Source organism: Mustela putorius, unplaced genomic scaffold (assembly GCF_011764305.1).
Source record: "Mustela putorius furo isolate JIRA1106 unplaced genomic scaffold, ASM1176430v1.1 tig00000228_pilon_pilon_pilon, whole genome shotgun sequence".
Classification (NCBI taxonomy): domain Eukaryota; kingdom Metazoa; phylum Chordata; class Mammalia; order Carnivora; family Mustelidae; genus Mustela; species Mustela putorius.
The window spans coordinates 10,392,177-10,412,750 of record NW_025421322.1 but is presented as its reverse complement, the minus strand read 5'-3'; the positions used below and the strand labels follow the sequence as shown (position 1 = coordinate 10,412,750).

Sequence of the window (20,574 nt, the reverse complement as noted above, 5' to 3'; positions counted from 1 at the left end):
TACTAGCCAAGAGTTTTCAAATTATATGACTTATTTACTCCTCTGCATTCCTTCTATCCTTCTGGTTACATTAATTTTATACTTATTTCTACTAAAGCTCCTTCTGTTACCATATTAAACACATTTCTTTGCTAGAAATAAAATTAAATTACGCTCACAAAAGGAATCACTTACAAGCTAACCATATCAATATCACTGAGTAGGAGGTATCACTGAGGGAACCATGAACTGCCATCCTAAGTATAAGCTTATAACATTTGGTAAAGTCATAGTTTCTTTTTACTGTCACAAATCTACCTTTTCTCATTCACACTGTTTTTGTAAAAAGTTGTATTTTGGGACTTACAAACTCATTACTTCCTCAGTCCTAATATTTCCTCAGGCTATAATGAATGAAGATAAAAGAGACTGTCAAAAGAGTCTGTGAATTAAGAAAAAGGGTGTGAAATCAAATGAGTAGAGAAACATAGGTCATATCAAAATAAATGAATAAAAACATACAGATTCCTAGGATATATGATGGAACTGAATTAGTCTTTTCTTTTTTTTTTTTTTTAAGATTTTATTTATTTATTTGACAGACAGAAATCACAAGTAGGCAGAGAGAGAGGAAGGGAAGCAGGCTCCCCACTAAGTGGAGAGCCTTCTGCAATGCAGGGCTTGATCCCAGGACCTGGGATTATGACCTGAGCCAAAGGCAGAGGCTTTAACCCACTGAGCCACTCAGTCACCCCATGGAAATGAATTAGTCTTAAATTAATTTTTATCCCTTTGGTAAATCATACTTCATGTACAGAATTTAATTACCCAAAAGATGAAGTATATTAAGTAGAAAATGGACACATCTCTACAAAATGTCCTATACCAATTAAAGATGCAGAGTTTGAAGAAAGTAACCTCAATTAAAAATATATTCACTATCTTGCTAGAGTCATTTCTTGAGGAATAAAGTGGTCTGCATATACTGCCAAACCCCCGCTGTAGAACTAAGTACTATGACCCACTCTCTACAGAACTGAGCTACTCTCCAGTCTTTTCAGTCTGACAAAGGACTCTCACACAGATAAAGTGTTTCCCTAAGCACGTATTTTCACAGAATACAAATGTAGGGGCAGGAACAAATCCACCCATCTCTATTACAAAGGGACTAACAACAACCAGTACAGAACAAAAGCTAAAACTACAGTAAACTTACAGTTTCTGTCAGTCCCATGAGTAAGAACATGTTCTTCTCCTAGACATAAAGACCAATGCTATGGTCTAATAGTCCTCCTTCTAGGATGTTCGGTATTTCCCCAAGATTACCCCACAAAAAAACCCCAAAATCTCCCTTCCCCCAATTTCCCAGCAGACTAAGAAAAGTCTGGTAGTTAGCTGTGAATGTGACATTTTTATTCCTTACTTATTTCTTACTTTTGTTTCTTAGTAAAGGGAAATGGAGTAGAAAGACAAATATTACCTAATCAATGCCATTTATACTTAGTTTGTTACCCCAAAGTATGTTTAATAAGGAGGAAATCTAAGTGCAGGAGCTAACAAAAAGGTATACAACAGCATCCTTGAAATCACATAAACTTCTGTTCTATACATACACACCAATGTCTTTATTATAAAATAAGACCTGGATTATGTTAAAACTTTGCTCCTTTTTCTCCCTAAACGACTACTTTCAAAATAATACTTCATGGGACTATAACAAATACGGTATAAAAGAAGCAATTAGAGAATCATAAATTAGCCAAAAAGTAGAAAGAGGGAAAAAAAGAGATCCACAGTGAATCAAAACCAGAACATATTATCAAAGTTTTGATTTGAATAAATCTATATTTAAAATTACTTCCTCTTAAGTGTATTTGTAGGTGACTCAGATTTTCATGAGAAGGCAGATATATTCCCTGTTCTTTTAGTCAAAAAGAAACCCGTTAACCACTCAAAACCACTCAATTACACTATGTGTATACTTCTTAAGCTTTCTGGAACAATAAATGTAAGAAGTGAATCTCAAAAAGTGAATAATCTTATTTTCTCCACAGTATGCCAGAGAAAAAGAATACTCGTTACAAAATCTTGAAATATATAAATCCACTATTACAGTTGGATATTTCAAAGTTCCTATCTCAGTTATTTATAAATCCAGCAGGCAGAAAATCAGTAAGAACATAGTCAAACTGAAAAACACCTCAATTAACTGGATCTGACATGTATAGTCTACTCATCCAACAACAACAGAACACACATTCTTCTCAAACTCACATGGAACATTCATTAAGACAGACCACATTCTGGTCCATAAAACATAACTGAACAAATAGGTATTATAAAAAGTATGCTCTCAGACCACAACAGAATTAACTAGAAATTGTAACAGAAAAACAGTGGGGAAATCCCCAACTACTTTTCAACAACACATTTCTAATTAATGCACAGTAAAAAAAAGTCCTGGGAGAAATTTTAAATGTTTTGAACTTCATGAAAAAAAAAATTCCAAAGTACTGAAATTTTGGGATGCAGTGAAGACAGGAATTAGAGGAAAATTTATAGCATAGAATGCATATATAAGAAAAGGAAAGATCTAAGATCAATAATCTAAGCTTCCATCTTAGGAAACTAGAAAAAGAACAAATTAAATATGGAGTAGAAGAAAATAAATGATAAAAAAATAACAGATATCAATAAGACTGAAAACAAAATACAGGGAAAAATCAATGAAACAAAGAGCTAATTCTTTGAAAAGGTCAATAAACTGATAAGCCTCTAGCCAAGCTAATTAAAATAAGAGAAAAAAGAAATGAATTATGTCAGAAATGAAAAGGGACCATCACTATTGGTCCCACGGACATTAAAAGAAAGGAATATTACAAAGATTTTATTTATTTATTTGAGAGAGAGCGAGCATGAGAGGAGAGAGGTCAGCTGGAAAAGCAGACTCCCTGCCAAGCAGGGAGCCTGATGTGGGACTCGATCCTGGGGCTCCAGGATCATGACCTGAGCCGAAGGCAATCGCTTAACCAACTGAGTCACCCAGGCACCCAGAAAGCAATATTATAAAGGACTCAATACTTATAACTTTGATAGCTTAGATGAAATGGACCAATGCCTTAAAAGAAACAAACCACCAAACTCACACAAGGAAAAAAACAAAACAAAACAAAATAGATCAACTGAGTAGGCCTATATTGATGAAGAAATTCAATTAGTAACTACTTATCTTCCAAAACAGAAAAATATGAGGCCCAGTTCTAGCCAACTAAAATGAATTAGTTACTAGGAAACATCAAGATACTCTATAGAAAGCTATGCAAACTTGTTGGAAGCTATGAAAGACATAAGAATAAAAAAATGGATAAACTGAACAGATTTCAATTTGTGCCATTATTAATATATTGACTTCTGCAAAGCAACAATGCATGAACCCAAAGAAAATTATGATTGCTGGCATCTGGATTCACTGATAAATTCTATCAAACATTTAAGGAAGAAATTATGCTAATTCTCTACAGTTTCCTCCAGAAAATAGAGGCAGATGAAGTATTTTCCAACTCATGAACTAAATAAACATCTGAACAGACACCTCACCAAAGAAGATAAAACAGAAGGCAAAGAAAAACATGAAAAGATGTTCAACATCATTCATCATACATATAAATTAAAATAATGGGATACCACTATATACCTATTTAGAATGGCTAAAATCAAAAGAACTAACATCAATGCTGGTGAGTATGTGGAGCAACAGGAATTCTCATTTACTGTTGGTACAGTGGAAAATGGTATTGCTGCTTTGGAAAAGTCTGGCAGATTGTTACAAAACTAAACATACTCTTACATAATCTGGTAACCATGCTCCTTCATATTTACCCAGATGACTTGGAAACTTATTTTCATACAAATTCTTCATGTAAAACAGCCTTTCAAGTGTCAAAACTTAGAAGTAACTAAGATGTCTTTCAATAGGTGAAAGGATATATCCAGACAACAGAGTATTAAGTCAGTACTAAAAATAAATGAGCAATCAAGCCATTAGAAGATGGTGAGGAAGTTTACATGTATCTTATTAAGTGTAAAAAGCCATTCTGAAAAGTCTACATATTGTATGATGGCAACTGTATGATACTCTGGAAAAGGCAAAACCACAGAAACAAGAAAATGATCAGTGGTTACAAGAGGGATAAATGGAGGCAGCACAGGGAACTTAAAAGGTAGTGAAACAATCCTGTATCATCCAATAATGGTATGTCATTCCACAGAATGTGAAACAGAAAGAACAGACCATAAGGTAAAATACGGACTTTCGGCGACAATAATGTACAATGTTAGTTCATAAATTATAACAAGTAACACCATACCAATACAAGCTGTGAATAACAGGAGTACTGTGTGTTGGTGGCGGGAGGGGTATAAAGGAACTCCATACTTTGCACTCAATTTTTCTATAAACCAAAAAATTGTTCCAAAAATAAAATCTATTACTTAGAAAAAATCAGTGGAAGGATTAACACAAAATCTGGAGAAGTGGTTACCATTTTGGGGAAAACATGAAATGACAAGGAGAAAGAACATACAGGCTGATACAACTGCTTTGATAATGCTCTAGTTCTTTAGTTGGGTAGTGGGATCATAGAAACTCACTTTATTATTACGCCTCCTAACTTGCATATGCAATAAATATACTTTTCAACTACTAAGTCAAATGAATAAAGAAAAAAACATTCTACACTGAATATATATGCATATATCTTTTCAGTTAGGTTGCTGACTAGAAAGCAGATGTTTTACATACAGTAAGATGTATATAAATACTACTTAATAAATTTCCTGTGAATAGGTACTACAGGTAGGCAACACAGTATAGCAGAAAGAATACTGGGTTTGGGTGCAGACCTCTGCCTTATTTTTAATTCCGCTTTTTAGTAGTTTTGTGAAGTTGAACAACTGCATTTAATCTCTCCATTTCTAGGTCTTTCAAACAGAAATAATATTTTAAGCACTTTATGAGGAATAAATGATAATATATATAAACCATATATCAAAATAAACACTGACACATTAAATATACAAAATAAATGTTAGTTCCCTTCCCCTGGCTATACTGTAAAGATTTTGAGAGAGAGTAAAGAATTTAAGGGCACAGGCTAAAGCGAGAATGCGTGGATTCAATCATAGCTCTGACCCTTATTTGTTGTAATATGACTGCCTTTTATTTCTTAAAATGGAGATCAGAATAGCAGTTCTCACATTGAGGATTAAATGATGTTAAGTGTTTAGAATAATATAGTGTTTTTAGCATACAGTGTTAGAAGTAATTATTTTTCTCATTAACATGATCATTATCTTGAGCCAAGGTCGCTGGAAGATTTTACATTTAAAGTAGCTCTTCTTATGGACTTTTTCTTACAGAGATGTAAATAATTTGTCACAGGATTTTTTTCTCCTATTTTCATACATGAAAGCCTAAGTACAAAAAAAAAATTTGTCTTGTCACATAAGGGCCTAAATATATAAAAAAAAAGTTGAGGGGCGCCTGGGTGGCTCAGGGGGTTAAAACCTCTGCCTTCAGCTCAGGTCATGATCCCAGGGTCCTGGGATCGAGCCCCGCATTGGGCTCTCTGCTCCATAGGGAGCCTGCTTCCTCCCTCTCTCTGCCTGCCTCTCTGCCTACTTGTGATCTCTGCCTGTCAAATAAATAAATAAAATCTTTAAAAAAAAAAAAAAAGTTGTTGACTAATGAAATATTGACAGAGATAAAACAATGCTGCTATATTTAATGATTTGTGACTTTAATCTGATTAAGCCTAAATTCTTACTATAAAATAGGCTTATAATGCTCAAGCAAATTACTACTGACAGATATTAAAGAACCAGGATACGGCATATGGTTACAATAAATATATAAATAGCTTCAAATAAATGGTTAGAAATTATAAAATTTAGGTTGTCAGAATAAAGTCTAACCTGGCCTTAAAAAAATAAAGACAGGAAAGTTAAGCATGCTTGATCAATATGGTTCTCACTGAAGTTCAATGACAAAGGTTTAACTTCATTCCATATATTTTAGAGCATATTTTACTTATTAGTTAATGTCTCTGAGCCTTAATTCATTTGTAAAATGAAAATAATCTACATCTGGTTAACACACACAGTTACTACAAGGTGAATATGACACTATATACATAAGCATTTAGAAAATTGTCCTGGTTTACATAAACTCATAGTCATATTAATACTAGCTATATGACAGTTTGTCAATGAGGGGAACAAATACCATTCTACTAATCAGTTGAGTAAAGATATGATGAATTGTGAAAAGCTACAAAATATTTGTTATTCTATAAGAATCATTTTCTTTTTGGTTTTAAAGCAGAAGAATCCCTTTTCAGGCAAAATCATATTAGGGAATCTCAATCTACATAACAAGACCTGCTATCCTTTTAAACCTTATTTTCTTAAGCTTTTCTTGCCTTACAGCTACTAGGGTATCCACTCTAAAACAAGGAAAACAGCTAGAAAACCAGAACGTGACTTGTCCACACATCAAAAGATATCACACTGTATTGTCCCATTTTTAACAATACATCCTGGTGAAGTAAGGAATGTGACAGTCATGCTCTCTGTGCTCCATGACAGCTTAGTTCAGTAACCATTCATACCTGTTCCCTCATCTTTAAAATAGGGAGTAATGCTGATTCTACAAGGTTACTGTGAAGGTTAACTGAAATAATATATAAACTACACGTATGGGCAGAGCTGAAGACCAGTGCGAAGCATGCACTCCTATCTGATAAAACTACGTTTAATAGCTTCCTGTAAGAGTAAAAACAGGAAATGTTGAATGTGTTAAGTTTCTGATGCACATTATAATGATCCATAAAATTCAAAACATGCACATTTTGTTTTGCCTTTTTTCCTACCAGATTAAAGTCTTAGCAAACTAATTATAAACACTTATTTGAACTGCAAGTTAAAAAATACATGAATGCTTTCCACAGTTCTTGGTTTAAAAAAAAAAAAAAAGCTTTGTTAACTGGCTATTCTGATAAATCTGTTCACAATTTTAACAAATTAAATCATTTCAGATGCCTACTTCCCTCTGTGCTGATGTATCACATGAAAAAAAAAATTGAAATTATTCAACTCAAAGATAAAAAGACATAACAAAGTGCTCTCAAGCCCAATAAAAACACCCGTTGAAATTATTTTGGTATTTTTACATGCTTAACATTTATGGGTGGCAAAATGCTTTGGGGGCATCTTCCTAAGTCATTCTTGGTTCTAAGTATTTACCTAGCTTTATTTAAATCACCAACAGTTACAGTAAAAATTAATATTCATAAGGCAAGTTATAATCCTGAATCACCACAGAAAGAACAATTGGCAATACATTTCCTAACAATTAATGCACACATATTTTTACTGAATAGCAAAAGGAATCTCAAAACAGTAAGCTGAAATTTTTCTTGACTAGAGGGAGTATCTTTTAAAGTTTTATAATAGGTAGCACAGCTGGATATTTTTAGGATAGCTTAAAAAAGGCTTTTCTCAAGATTACTAAAATAATTGTCTTAATACACAATATTATATATGTATCTAATTTGGGATCCAGTCAATAAAAATTAAAGTTAGTTCATTCTGATGGTTCTACTCAATTTATTTTTAAGAAAAAAAAATTCTGAATATTTTCCTACAACATCTTAAATTAAAAATTAAGGCAGCTATAAAGATTTTATAATTTCCTGATGTAAAATAGGAAAACCAAAATACTTGTACAAAACAAAAATCCAGTTTCTTATTCATTCCTTTTTTGAAGATATTTAAGATTAGCAGAAGAAGCTTAAAGGTACTTTTCTGTAATCATACAACTTTGTATTCTATAAATATTCCCTCCACTTAAACTTTCAGAAATTGTATAATTTTGCATCATGTTACCATAAAAAGACTAGTAAACAGACAAATTGAAATCATTGACTAAGATTTACCAGAGTGTATTTATGATTAATTGGTTGATGTCTTCTCCCTTTTTTCCCATACCAGAGACGAGACATTTCCTTTCCAGAGCAAATTAAGTTATATCAAATCTCATAAGGACTGTTTAAAAAGCATTCTTCCTCTGCTAAAGATAAATTTTCAGCACAAGAGCCCTACTACAGTGACAAAACAGTTTGTTACAGACAAAGATTTGATTGACAAGACAGAGAGCTAATCACTAAGTAGTTTCTATTGCAAAGATAGTTCTGAGTGGAGACTGTAAAGCCAGGGAGGGAAGAGAAGGTTTCTCCTGTTCAAGTTTGGTTGCACTGTAGCCAAATGTGCAAAAAAAAAAAAAAGGGGGCTCAAAACTTTAAAGACACAGAGCATGTATTTGGAAGCACCAGTACACTAAGAAGCACACTAAAAAAATCTGTCATAAAAAAGTACTAAGTGCAGTTTCCAGAGTCCTTCCTAATGTACACAAATGATTTCAACTAACATTTTGTTATTTTGCTCACACAGTCATACATCCATTCTTTATTTAAATCTAAATATCCAATAAAATGTCATCTTTTCTGTGAGCATTTTTTGAGCAATTTAGACATCTTTTGAGGACACTCCAACCCTCAATTTTTATAGAATGTCTATGTAAGTGATGCCGATCCACTATAATAAATCCTATACAAATATTCAAGTGACCTGAAAATTCCTTTACCTGTTTATACAATCCATTTTTAAACTTCATTTTCTAATACCTAATTTCTTGAAAAGGTACTTACAATTACTATAACCTACCTGTACTTCACTAATCAGTGGTATGCTGAATATAACTGAAGAAGTGAACTTTGAAGATGAAATATTATGACTATGAATTAAAACTTCCTAGAGCTAAACTTTAAGTCAAATATCAATGCATAATAGTATGTCTGAATATTTCTTCCAATTTAAACCAGCTCCTACCCACACCTCTACATTCCATGATGAACATGCACAGAACACAGCTCACTCCACACTAAATATCCTCCCTCCTACTCACTCCCATCTCCTCAACCAGCCCTACACACTTACCCTAAGATCTCTCTCCCACAGTCCCTCATCTGTAAACTCTATCTCTAGATGGACCTTACTACACACAGAGTGCACCGTAGTCACTACCTCTCCCTGTCATGGCACACCCCCTACACACACCATTACAAGACTTGGTGGTAGTAGGCTGCCATTTTGAAAACCTTTTATCACTTCTAGCCAGACTTTCTAAAATTAAAAATATTATATGTGTACCCAAATGTGGTTGAAATACATACATACACACCCCAAGCACAGGGCAGCTTATTTTGCTGGATATTCTATCAGCATCCATCCCTGCACCTTCCTCCTAATACAGCTTTGATTTTGCTCAAGTATCTTTTCAGCCATGTTTCTGAGAAGTCTTGCTCGGCACCTGGACAGGATGGGTCCTTACAGATCTAAACCAGTAGCTCTCAACATTCAGCTAGCATCACAATCGTCTGGAACATTTGCTGACATACAGACTGCTGGGCTCCAAAACTGGTTTCTGATGAAGCAGACTAGAATGGAATCTGAAAATATGCATTTTAATAATGCTGCTTCTGCTGATGGTCCAGGGACCATGCTTTGAAAAACAACTGAACCACAATGAGATGTTACCTCACACCTGTTAGAATGGCTATTATCAAGAAGGTAAAAAAAATCACAAATGCTGGTGAGGCTATGGAATAAAGGGAACCCCTGTGTAATACTGTTAGAAATGTAAACTTATACAACCATTATGGAAAACAGTACAGAAGTTCCTCAAAAAATTAAAAATAGAAATATCGTAGGATTCAGAAATACCACTCCTGGGTATTTATACAAAGAAAACAAAAACACAAATTCAAAATTATATATGCATCTCTGTGTTTGCTGTACATTATTTATGACAGCCAAGATATGGAAACAACTGAAGTGCCCATTAATGGATGAATGGATAAAAAAGATGTGATACACACACACACACACACACACACACACACACACACACACATAATGGAATACTATTTGCCTATAAAAAATCTTGCCATTTGCAACAATATGGTTGGACCTTGAGGGCACAATACTACATGAATTCAAACAGAATAAGACAGATACTATACAATCTCATTTACACGTGGAATATAAAACAACAACAATAAAACCCAAGATCACCGATAAACAGGTGGTTGCCAGAGGCAAGGAGTTGGAGGTAGGCAAAATGGCTGAAGGGGGGCAGTCAAAAGCTACAAGCTTTAAATTCTAAAATAAATATGTCCTGAGGATATAACATACATGGCAACTATAGTTAATACTGTATGCACATTTGATAGTTGCTAAGAAACTATATCTTGAAATCCTCATTACAAGAAAAAGAATTAATATAAGGCAGCAAATGCTAGCTCTAGACTTGTTGTGGTGACTATTTTGAAATACACACAAATATCAAATCATTATGTTGTGCACCTGAAACTGATGTTATATATCAATTACACCTCAATTATAAAACAACTGTTTTAAGCTATTTGAGCATTGTTTTGTTTCTTGAAGCTAAAAACTTCCCTAATCAATAAACACAATATTTAGCAGACATAAAAAAATGAGCTCAGTAAATCTCTTTCTTGTCCTTTTTATTCATAGTATTTAGAAAACATAATTAAGTCATTTAAATATTTCTAGACATCCCAGAGTTTGAAAGAAATCTCAATTTACCATTAGCGTAAAATGACAGACTACGAAATGAAGCGCTTTGAAAAACAACCAGTTTAAAAGCTGAACAAAATTCAGAACTCAAACCTACTCTCATGATTCAGATATTCAATAATGTCCTTTCCTCTACTTTCTTTATTGGTGCTGAAATTTTATCTGATTTCCTGAGTTGGGAGTGGTCTACCAGGGCCAACTATATAAAATCCACTCTACTCAATATTTAAGATAATACTTTAGAAGTAATTTTAATATTTAAAAGAATAAATTAGTTGTTCATTGCTGGTATATAGAAATACAATTAATTTTTGTGGGTCAAAAAAAATTAGTCTGGGTACGCCTAGGTGGCTCAGTGGGTTAAGCCTCTGCCTTCAGTTCAGGTCATGATCTCAGGGTCCTGGTATGGAGCCCTGCATAGGGCTCTGCTCAGAAGGGAGCCTGCTACACGCACCCCCCCCCCCCGCCTGCCTCTCTGCCCACTTGTGATTTCTCTCTGTCAAATAAATAAATAAAATCTTAAAAAAAAAAAAACAGTCTGTCATTCATCCATTCTGTCTCTTCTCACACTCTGTATTAAATAACATTTTGGATTTTTTTTTTAGTATTTTGGATTTTTAATGGAGATTTGATAGTCTGTAACTTTTGGCTAGTTACTAAGGGAGAATATTAACAAAAAGCAGAACATTAGTTCAAAATTTTCCTGAAGTAGATAACATCCTAAGCTGACATTTTTATCAGTCAAAACAGAATATGTTAGGCATAATTAATGAGTGCCCAATGATAATATGAGAAAATTTATGAACAGTCTAGAATTGGAGATCTACTCTGTAGCATAGTGCCTACGGTATGATCTACAGCATACCTGAGAATTTGCTAGGAGGGTAGATTTTATGTTGTGTTCTTATTACAATAATAATAATAATAATAAAGAGGGTAGGAAGAAACTCTTGGAGATGACGGATGTATTTATGACGGTGGTGGTGGATTCGTGGATATATACTTGTCTCCAAACTTACCAAGTTTTATATATAAATTTGCACAGATTTTTGTATGTCAATCCCACCTCAATAAAGTGATTTAAAAAACAGTTAATATATAAATATTATTTAAGACAATTTGTATTAACTCATATATTCTAATTGCTCCAATTTTTAAATACTTCTTTAAGAACTTAAAAAATCTGTGTCTGCAACAGATAAAATGACAGTCCTCTAAATTCTAATTGTTCTTAATGCTTTTGATTTTTACCCTTTTGTCAGATTTACTGAATTACTTTTGGAGTTCTGGTTTGTAATACTATGTGATATGATGAATTTTAAAAAGTATATTTTTCTTTAATTGCTTTTATCTAAAACATGTGACCTCTCTCATTTTAGTGACTTAGACATAAAGAGTACTTTCATTTTGAACAATATCAATTCTGTATGGATTGTGCTGTCTAGGCAAGGAGTGATAAGTAATTTTGTCTTGCTTTATTTATTGCCTCAATTTCAATTTTGGCATTACTTGTGCCTTAATTTAAAAAAAATCCTTCTGTTTAATAAAATGAATATCAGAATATCTGACAGCTTAAGAAATAAAATATTCACCAAATGAAGTCATCTCAGAAACCAAAAATCTAATGAAATATATTCTCTTTTTTTTTTTTTTAAAGATTTTATTTATTTATTTGACAGACAGAGATCACAAGTAGGCAGAGAGGCAGGCAGAGAGAGAGAGAGGAGGAAGCAGGCTCTCCGCAGAGCAGACAGCCCGATGAGGGGCTCGATCCCAGTACCCTGGGATCATGACCTGAGCCGAAGACAGAGGCTCTAACCCACTGAGCCACCCAGGCGCCCCTGAAATATATTCTTCTTAATACTTTGGCAAGGGTGAGAAGTGACGACTAAACTGACATGATATGTTTTTAATTCTTATCATTACTTTTAAGAACGAAAAATACTATTATGCCATATAACCTACTGGCACATAATACTAGTAAACTCATATTTTAAAATTTAGTCAATAAGTATAAACCTAGGAGGTAAACATCTAAATAAATCAATGAAAGCTAATTTAATAAAGTCAATTTCTTAACTGGTTTTATCTTCGTAGGGGCACTAAATTGGTAGGTTTGTTGTATAAAAGATACTGAACTGCAAGTGGCATAAAATTAACTTTAGAGATGAGAAAATGGAAAATTTTTTTCTGCCATTTCTTACCCCAAAAGGAGTGAGTCAACTCGAAGAAATGGGCAACAAGCAACTGTAGCTTAAAAAGCTCCGTTTTTGAGACCTGTGTCATCAAGCATCAAGACTGGCATGCCCAACACAAGTGGCATTTTGAAGCCCAAAAAAACTTTCAGAGGATTGTAATGGAATCTCTAAGACCATCTGAGACTATTAGACTGATAGACGATTAGAGTCTATTAGAGACTCTCAAGTAGGTACTTGGGGTTGAGGATGATACAGCCTGAGGGGGTATAGTCATTGAGCCATGTGGTGAGCCTGGTGACAGGATAAAATTGACTTACATTACGCTGCAGTATCACTTTTACTGCATAAGAAATTTTAAAAATTCTTTTTATATAACATCAGATAAATTAAAAATAGGAATGCAAAATTCATTTGAACCTTAAGGATAAAACAGGCTTCAAAGATTTTTTAAGCTTATTACTGTGGTTGCTGTGTATACTATACTACTAGACTCTTGGGTACTTGTCAGGTACATCAAACTTTAAAGAGTATTTGATGGACAAGTTCAAGAGGTACAGATCAATGAATTGCAGAGTGGTAAGTTTCTTGGTTTCCCTCTCCTTGTAGTGCCTCTGAGTACTGTGATAAAAATCCTTTCGGGTGTAAGGGAGCTATGCCTGAAGTAATTCAGCCTGGCTATTAATGATACAAAAAACAAACAAACAAACAAACAAACAAACAAACCATGCTTTTTTAAAAGTCAAAGCATAAAATGATTAAAGAAACCTTTCTCCACAGTGAACCAAATTTACAGACTGCAGATGCAACACACATAATATGAGGAATATTTTGAGAAGAATTTTTATACAACATAATTTGCATCACAGGGCCTTGAAAATTAAGGTGTGGTATGACCAGTACAGTCTAAAAGAATCTTTTAGAGTTTTAGCACTACATATATTCAACGCAACATCTAGGGTAGCACACTGGTTTTTCCACCGCTACTGTACAATGTCACCCCCTGAGGAGCTATACAGAATACTGATTTTCATTTGGTCTGAGATGACCCTGAGGCAGTAAGTTTTTCAAAGCTCCCCAAATGATTCAAAGGTTCTGGCAAGACTGGAAACTTGGCATGGTAAAAAGGACAACTGACTCTGAATTACAGATTAATTATTATGATTTGTTAACAAGGATTTTAGCCAAGTAAGAAATTAACTTACAGAAATTATCAATAAAATAAAGATGATAGTCTATGATTAAATGGGCTGTTCTAGATCTATGGCAGAAGAACATGTTAGCAACACTGTGGGGATGTTATCAGCAAAATCCAGACTGCACAACATTCTAGAAAAAAATCTGATTTCTTAAAAATGAACATTACAAGAAAAAAAAAGCAATGCACAAAGAAATGGAGAGAGAACCTACATTTACAGACTTAAAGAGACATTTTAACTGAACATTTGGAACTTAGTTGGATCCTGAATCAAGTAACAAATTGTAAAAATTTATTCATATTACATATATTTTGTAACATATTTACGACATTTGAAGAAATGGGAACTGGGGACAAAGATGCATTACAGATGGAATAAGCTGATAAAGCTGAGTGATGGTATATGCAAATTCATAATACTGTTTATCTCTATTTTTGTACGTTTGTCAAATCACAGCACTATCATGAGGAAATAGTGTCAATAAGCATCTTTCCCACCTTTACCTAAAGACCTTCCTACAATTTGTTGAAATACCATTAGAATACTTCCCTTGTCAGTGAAAGTCTATAAAAACAATCCCCATCAAAAATCAAAAAGTAACATTTTTCACAAAACTGCAAAGCCTCACATAAAACATTATACTCGCTACACATGTTGCTCTACTTCTTGTCACTGGTGACACTGGCAGAAACTAGGGAAAAGAATCTACAATAAATAGTTTCTTTCCAGTTGCAACATTATTAAACTCCAACAGCAGAAGGATTCATAATTAAGGAACTCATTATGGTTGGGAAATACAAACGAGGTAAGCTGATGTTTTTAAGCTGTTTTATATTGACTAAACTAGAATAATAAAGAATATATGGTAAAGAATATCAATCTCTTACATACCTTAGTGTAATATGCATAGTTATATGCATATTTATATTATAAATTATATTATATTTTAAATATGTTATATGCATAGTATTTCTCAGATTCTTGCTCCCAATAATCAGGAATCTTAGAATAGAGGCTCTTACTCCTGACCATCTAAAAATCTGGCTAGCCTGCTCTTGGTGAATGCAGGTTTCTATTGCTCTCACCTCTCTCTGGAATTCATTATACAATCTCTAATACTGTACTTCTTCCTTCCTTTCTGTATGAAACTGGCTCCGAGGATATAGTCATGTATGAAATCCTGCCCTCTGGCGCTTACACTGAGAGAGAGGGACAGGAGGGACACAGAAGAGAAACCAGAGCAAAGTAAATTAATCATATGCAAAAGTTTTCCAAATGTACAAATTTCTGGTTAGCAATGTATTTTTGCCTAAACAGCAGTTAGGGATACTAATCTCCTAAGTATTACTAGCTGCTTTACTCAAACAGACTGATGTCCAAGTTAGCTGTCATAATAAATTCATCCTACATTCTCCAGTCACCTATTCTTTACCCTGACATACAAAAAAGCCCCCAAACAGCAAGCACTTCACATTTTGAAGTACTTTTATTTTACATAAGTGCAAAAAAAGTTCCATTTTTAAAACATTAACATTTAAAATCTTTTAATGTAATTGTACATTTGTTCACCAAGCATGAACCCTAATGTAAACAGACTTTGGATGAAAAAAAAATATGCTTTTTACTTAGGCACTTAGTAACCATCTAGCCCTAGACCAGCATAGTATAAGAGAAATGCAATGCAAGACATATATAATTATAAATTAATTATAATTTTTCTGGTAACCACATTAAAAAAGGAATAAGTTAATTCTGATTTTTATTTAAATCAATATATCTAAAATACTGTCATTCAAAATTAATGGTATTTTACACCTTCTTTTAATTCTCAATCTCCAAAAGCCAGTGTGTACTCTATAATTCAGAGCATTTCAACTCAGACTAGCCAGATTTCCAAAGTGCTAAATAGCTACATATGTGTAGTAGCTACTGTTATCTATAGGAATTAGTATAATTTCCATTACAGCACCTATCAATTCAGACATTAATTTTTCACAGTAAATATCTGATCCTGTTTAGAGTTATGTTTATTTAGATTTCATAAAACTTACAGTTGAAAAATTCATGTATTGTAGTTGGTCCAAATGTACAAAAAACTTTTCCAGTAACTGAATGAAATATCCATTTTAAAATTTAACTGAAAGTAAGTAAAATTAAAAATTCAATTCCTTAGTTGCATTAGTCACATTTCAAGTACTCAACAGCCACCTACTAAAGATGTAGCTACAATATGAGACAGCACAGCACTGTTCCTAGATAATGCAGCAAAACGTTTCTAAAATTAATTTTTTCTCTCTCATTTCCTTTTTATTTTAGAATTAATTCTGGTTGAAAACAGGTGAGGAGACATTTATTTTTTCTTCAGAAGTTATGACCTGCAGAATCTGCCACAAGAACTAAGGCAGTTCCTTTGAATCAAAATAGTCAATAATCCATCAACAGTGATAGTCGATTATTTCCAAGGTTATGTGCTCCAACCCCAGTGGAGAAAAGTTCCTTATTTGATGGAAATTATTGCAACCTCCCTTGCTACCCAAGCTAAAAATCCTACTGTTACTTAGCTGTCATTAAATCCTGTCTTAATACCTAGGTTATAGCTGTTTAATAAACTTAATTTCATCCCCTTCTACTCTACCTTCACCTGTTGCTATCCTAGTACAAGTAGTTATTTTTGATCATCCGAGCTACTTTAAAAGCCTCCTAAAGCTAATTTTAAATACACAGGGATTTTACATATGTCAATACCCATGCAACTGTCACCTAGAAAAAACAGAGTATCTCCAGTACTCTATAAAGTTCCCTCCTGTCCCTGAACCCCTAGCCCCTAGAAACAGGTAGTATGATGGACTTCTGATTAGTTTTGCCCTGGTGAACTTCATATAAATGCATATAAATTATACAGTATATATAAATTATATACTGTATAAATTATACAGTATATATTCGTTTATGCCCAGCTTGGTTTAATTAAACACATTATCCAAGAGATTTATCCATGTTGTTGCCTGTGCAAGCAGATCTTTTTTATTGCTAAGTTATGTGGAATTTTATGAATATTCCCAAATTTACTGATCCATTCTTCTGCTGACAGACATTCAGGTTGTTTCCAGTTTGGGGCCTACTGCGAATAAAGCTGGTATGAAGATTAATAATGTTGGTTTAAGTATTAAAAGAACCCAAAATAAATGCTCAGTATATGTTACCTCTTTCTCTCCATTGTATTGGAGTTACAGTTGAAACTGATGCTGTTTCGGGCTCTCTGCTCAGCAGAGAGCCTGCTTCCCTCTCTCTCTCTCTGCCTGCCTCTCCATCTACTTGTGATTTCTCTCTGTCAAATAAATAAATAAAATCTTTAAAAAAAAAAAAAAATTTAAAAAAAAAAAAAAAAAAGGGGCGCCTGGGTGGCTCAGTGGGTTAAGCCGCTGCCTTCGGCTCAGGTCATGATCTTAGAGTCCTGGGATCGAGTCCCGCATCGGGCTCTCTGCTCAGCAGAGAGCCTGCTTCCCTCTCTCTCTCTCTGCCTGCCTCTCCATCTACTTGTGATTTCTCTCTGTCAAATAAATAAATAAAATCTTTAAAAAAAATAAAAAAAAAAAAAAAATTTAAAAAAAAAAAAAAAATAAAAAAAAAAAAAAAAAAAAAAAAAAAAAAAACTGATGCTGTATACTAAACAGAATGAACTTAAACAACTTAAAATCAAGTTGAAATACATGCCATGTATACCTTCAATCATTATACATGTTAAGTGCATGCACAATAAATTCATATTCCACAAACAACCACAAACATTAACACCATATGACTGATAAAATATACATCTGTTTAATATCACATTTTAGCATCTGCTCTATATTTTCGAATGCATCATGAAGACATTAATCTAGGCAACCAGAAGAGAAAAAACAGATTTTGTCAACTTATCATTCTAATAAGACAACACATGTAAAAACATGATGTGCAATATTAAAAGTATCTTTAACCACTATTAAGTGGTTATAGAAAGTTAATTAGTGTTATTCTGGCCATTTAAACAAGTTCAGTAAATTTTAGCATATGAAATTTTTACACTTTGTAAAATAAGCATCAGCTTCCCTAGTATTATTGTAAATTCACTTCAAAATAATGCTCAGGTATGGACTTAGAAGGAATGCTAATTGGCATGAATGTGTTAAATGATTGGTGCACTTCCTCCACGGGAGGTTATATTAAAATGAATCAGATCAGAAATAAATGTTTTATAAAAATTAGTAAAACAGCATTTAATATTCTAAAATCCACTCAAGGAAAGTGATTTTATTGCCAAGCAGTTGTCTAACATTATAAGGCAAAAGGAAAATGAAAAAAAAAAAAAAAATGCAGTAAAAAAAAAAAAAACAAACAAAACCAAACCAAGGTTACTAATCAGATTCATTCAATAAACACATGAACAGAAAACCTTTAAGAATTACTCTTTTGTACAAAGATCACTTGCACATTGCTTGTACTACCACAAAGCTATAAATTCACACAAAGTAAAAGGATCAATGAAATCTTCACATTTTTCTCCTTACCTCCCATTCTCTGGCTGCTGCTTCATTAGTGGAATCCTCATTTGTTTCAGATTCTTCAATCTTTTTCACTACTATAAATCCAGGTTCTCTGGTATATTCACCAGTATCTTCTGCATATATTTCTGGACTCCACTGAATGAAGAAGGCATACAAGTGGTCTGTCCTGTTAAGAACATGTGACTGTTAATAACTGACCTACAATTCTGTGCTCCTAGCTTTAATTACAAAATGATATTTGTTAAATGACTTCACAAAACTTGAAGATATAAAACACACAACATACACTATGCTTTATTTAAAAAGATAATAAAGCCCAATGGCAAGAAGACATTAACTTAAAAAAAATTTACTTGGCTGTGTTCTGTGTTCTTAGAAACTCAGATTTTCCTTGGCATGCTTCTGAGTAAGCCTAGACACTGCCCTGGTAATTTTTTTTTTCATCTTTAAAGAAACTAGTGGGGCACCTGGATGGCTCAGCGGGTTAAAGCCTCTGCCTTCAGCTCAGGTCACAATCTGAGAGTCCTGGGATTGAGCCCCGCATCAGGCTCTCTGCTCAGTGGGGAGCCTACTTCCTCCTCTCTGTCTGCCTGCCTCTCTGCCTACTTGTGACCTGTCAAATATATAAATAAAATCTTAAAAAATAAAAAAATAAAATAAAGAAACTTGTGATGGGAAAGGAAACTGAAACAGCAACTGTAACCTCATTCACACAATGACCTAATTATCTAAAATACAAGTAAACAATTTACCAACTGCCTGTTTTAAAACCTGGACATTATACAGAATTTTCCCATGTTAATAGAAAATTAATTTGTTTAACTTTTAAATGATACCAGAAACATACAACGTATTATTGGTTCAGGGATAGATGATCTAATATTTTAAGTCTCTCGCTCCCATATTCAATTTTGTCTACTATAGCAAAACCTGCTGTTACCAAAGATAATTACATCCTTGATAAACTTATTTGAGGATCAAACATACATTTCAAATATCTATGTTTTCTTGGCTATTAATTAGCCAGGATAATTGAATTTTAAAAAAGGGATTATCATTACCTGCCCTGAGGTAGCGGCCATTCTGTTTAATAAATTAAGGAACATTCTTGCTCTAAGATATTTTTTTAAAGTTTTTATTTACATTCTAGTTAGTTAACATATTGCACAGTATTGGTTTCAGGTGTAGAATTCAGTGATTCATCACTTAAATACAGCACCCAATGCTCATCACAAGTGCCCACTAAATCCATTAAATCACAAAGAGGAATAAAATTTTAAATGGGGTAAATTAAAAAGTACAAAATGGGAGCTAAATAATTTTAAGGGGTCCCTGGGGACTCAGTCAATTAAGCATCTGACTGTTGGTTTAGGCTGAAGTCATCTCATGGGTCTTGAGATCCAGCCCTGGAGTTGGGCTCCACACTCAGCAGAGTCTCCTTGAAGATTCTCTCCTTCTGGCTATGCATGTACGCCCATGAACACGTTCTCTCTTTTCTTTTCAAATAAATAAATCTTTAAAAAAATAATTTTAAGAAGATTTAAAGCCAAGTTTTAATCATAAGCTATTTTTTAAAAGTACTTTTCCAATGGTGTTAAGTGATACATAAGAGATCATTTTAATTCAAGGAATCTCAGTAACGTTTTTGAGGGTTTTTTGTGTGTGTGTGTGTGTTTTTTTACCTTTCTTGTGGCACAGCAAACCAATATTCATGTTTCTTATCTCTCTGTGCATACTGTTGCATTGTTGCACTTGCTTGAGATACAAATGTTTTCCTCATTGGTTTTCCAACTCTGAGACACAAAAACTTATGTAATCGATGCCTTCTCTTTTCTTTTAAAAGTGCAGAACCTAGAAATGAGATAGTGTTAATTCAATTCTCATACACCATGCTTAAATCATTTGGTTTAAGAATGTTTACCTCCAAACTTCTGA

General features: G+C 33.5%; 1 protein-coding gene across 14 annotated transcripts in view; it reads right to left on the bottom strand.

Annotated features, from left to right (window-relative positions):
- The window catches only part of OXR1 (oxidation resistance 1), a 441,010-nt gene that overhangs the window by 12,864 nt on the left and 407,572 nt on the right, over positions 1–20,574 (bottom strand). For 12 of the 14 annotated variants that reach the window (XM_004771324.3, XM_004771326.3, XM_045078042.1 and 9 more), the window contains 2 exons: positions 20,322–20,490; positions 18,643–18,805 (listed from right to left, as the gene is read on the bottom strand). In XM_004771324.3, the coding sequence (XP_004771381.1) occupies positions 18,643–18,805; positions 20,322–20,490 (332 nt within the window). Of the gene's footprint in view, positions 1–7,973; positions 8,167–18,642; positions 18,806–20,321; positions 20,491–20,574 lie in introns of those variants that run through there. The other 2 variants (XM_004771327.3, XM_004771328.3) reach the window with 2 other exon arrangements.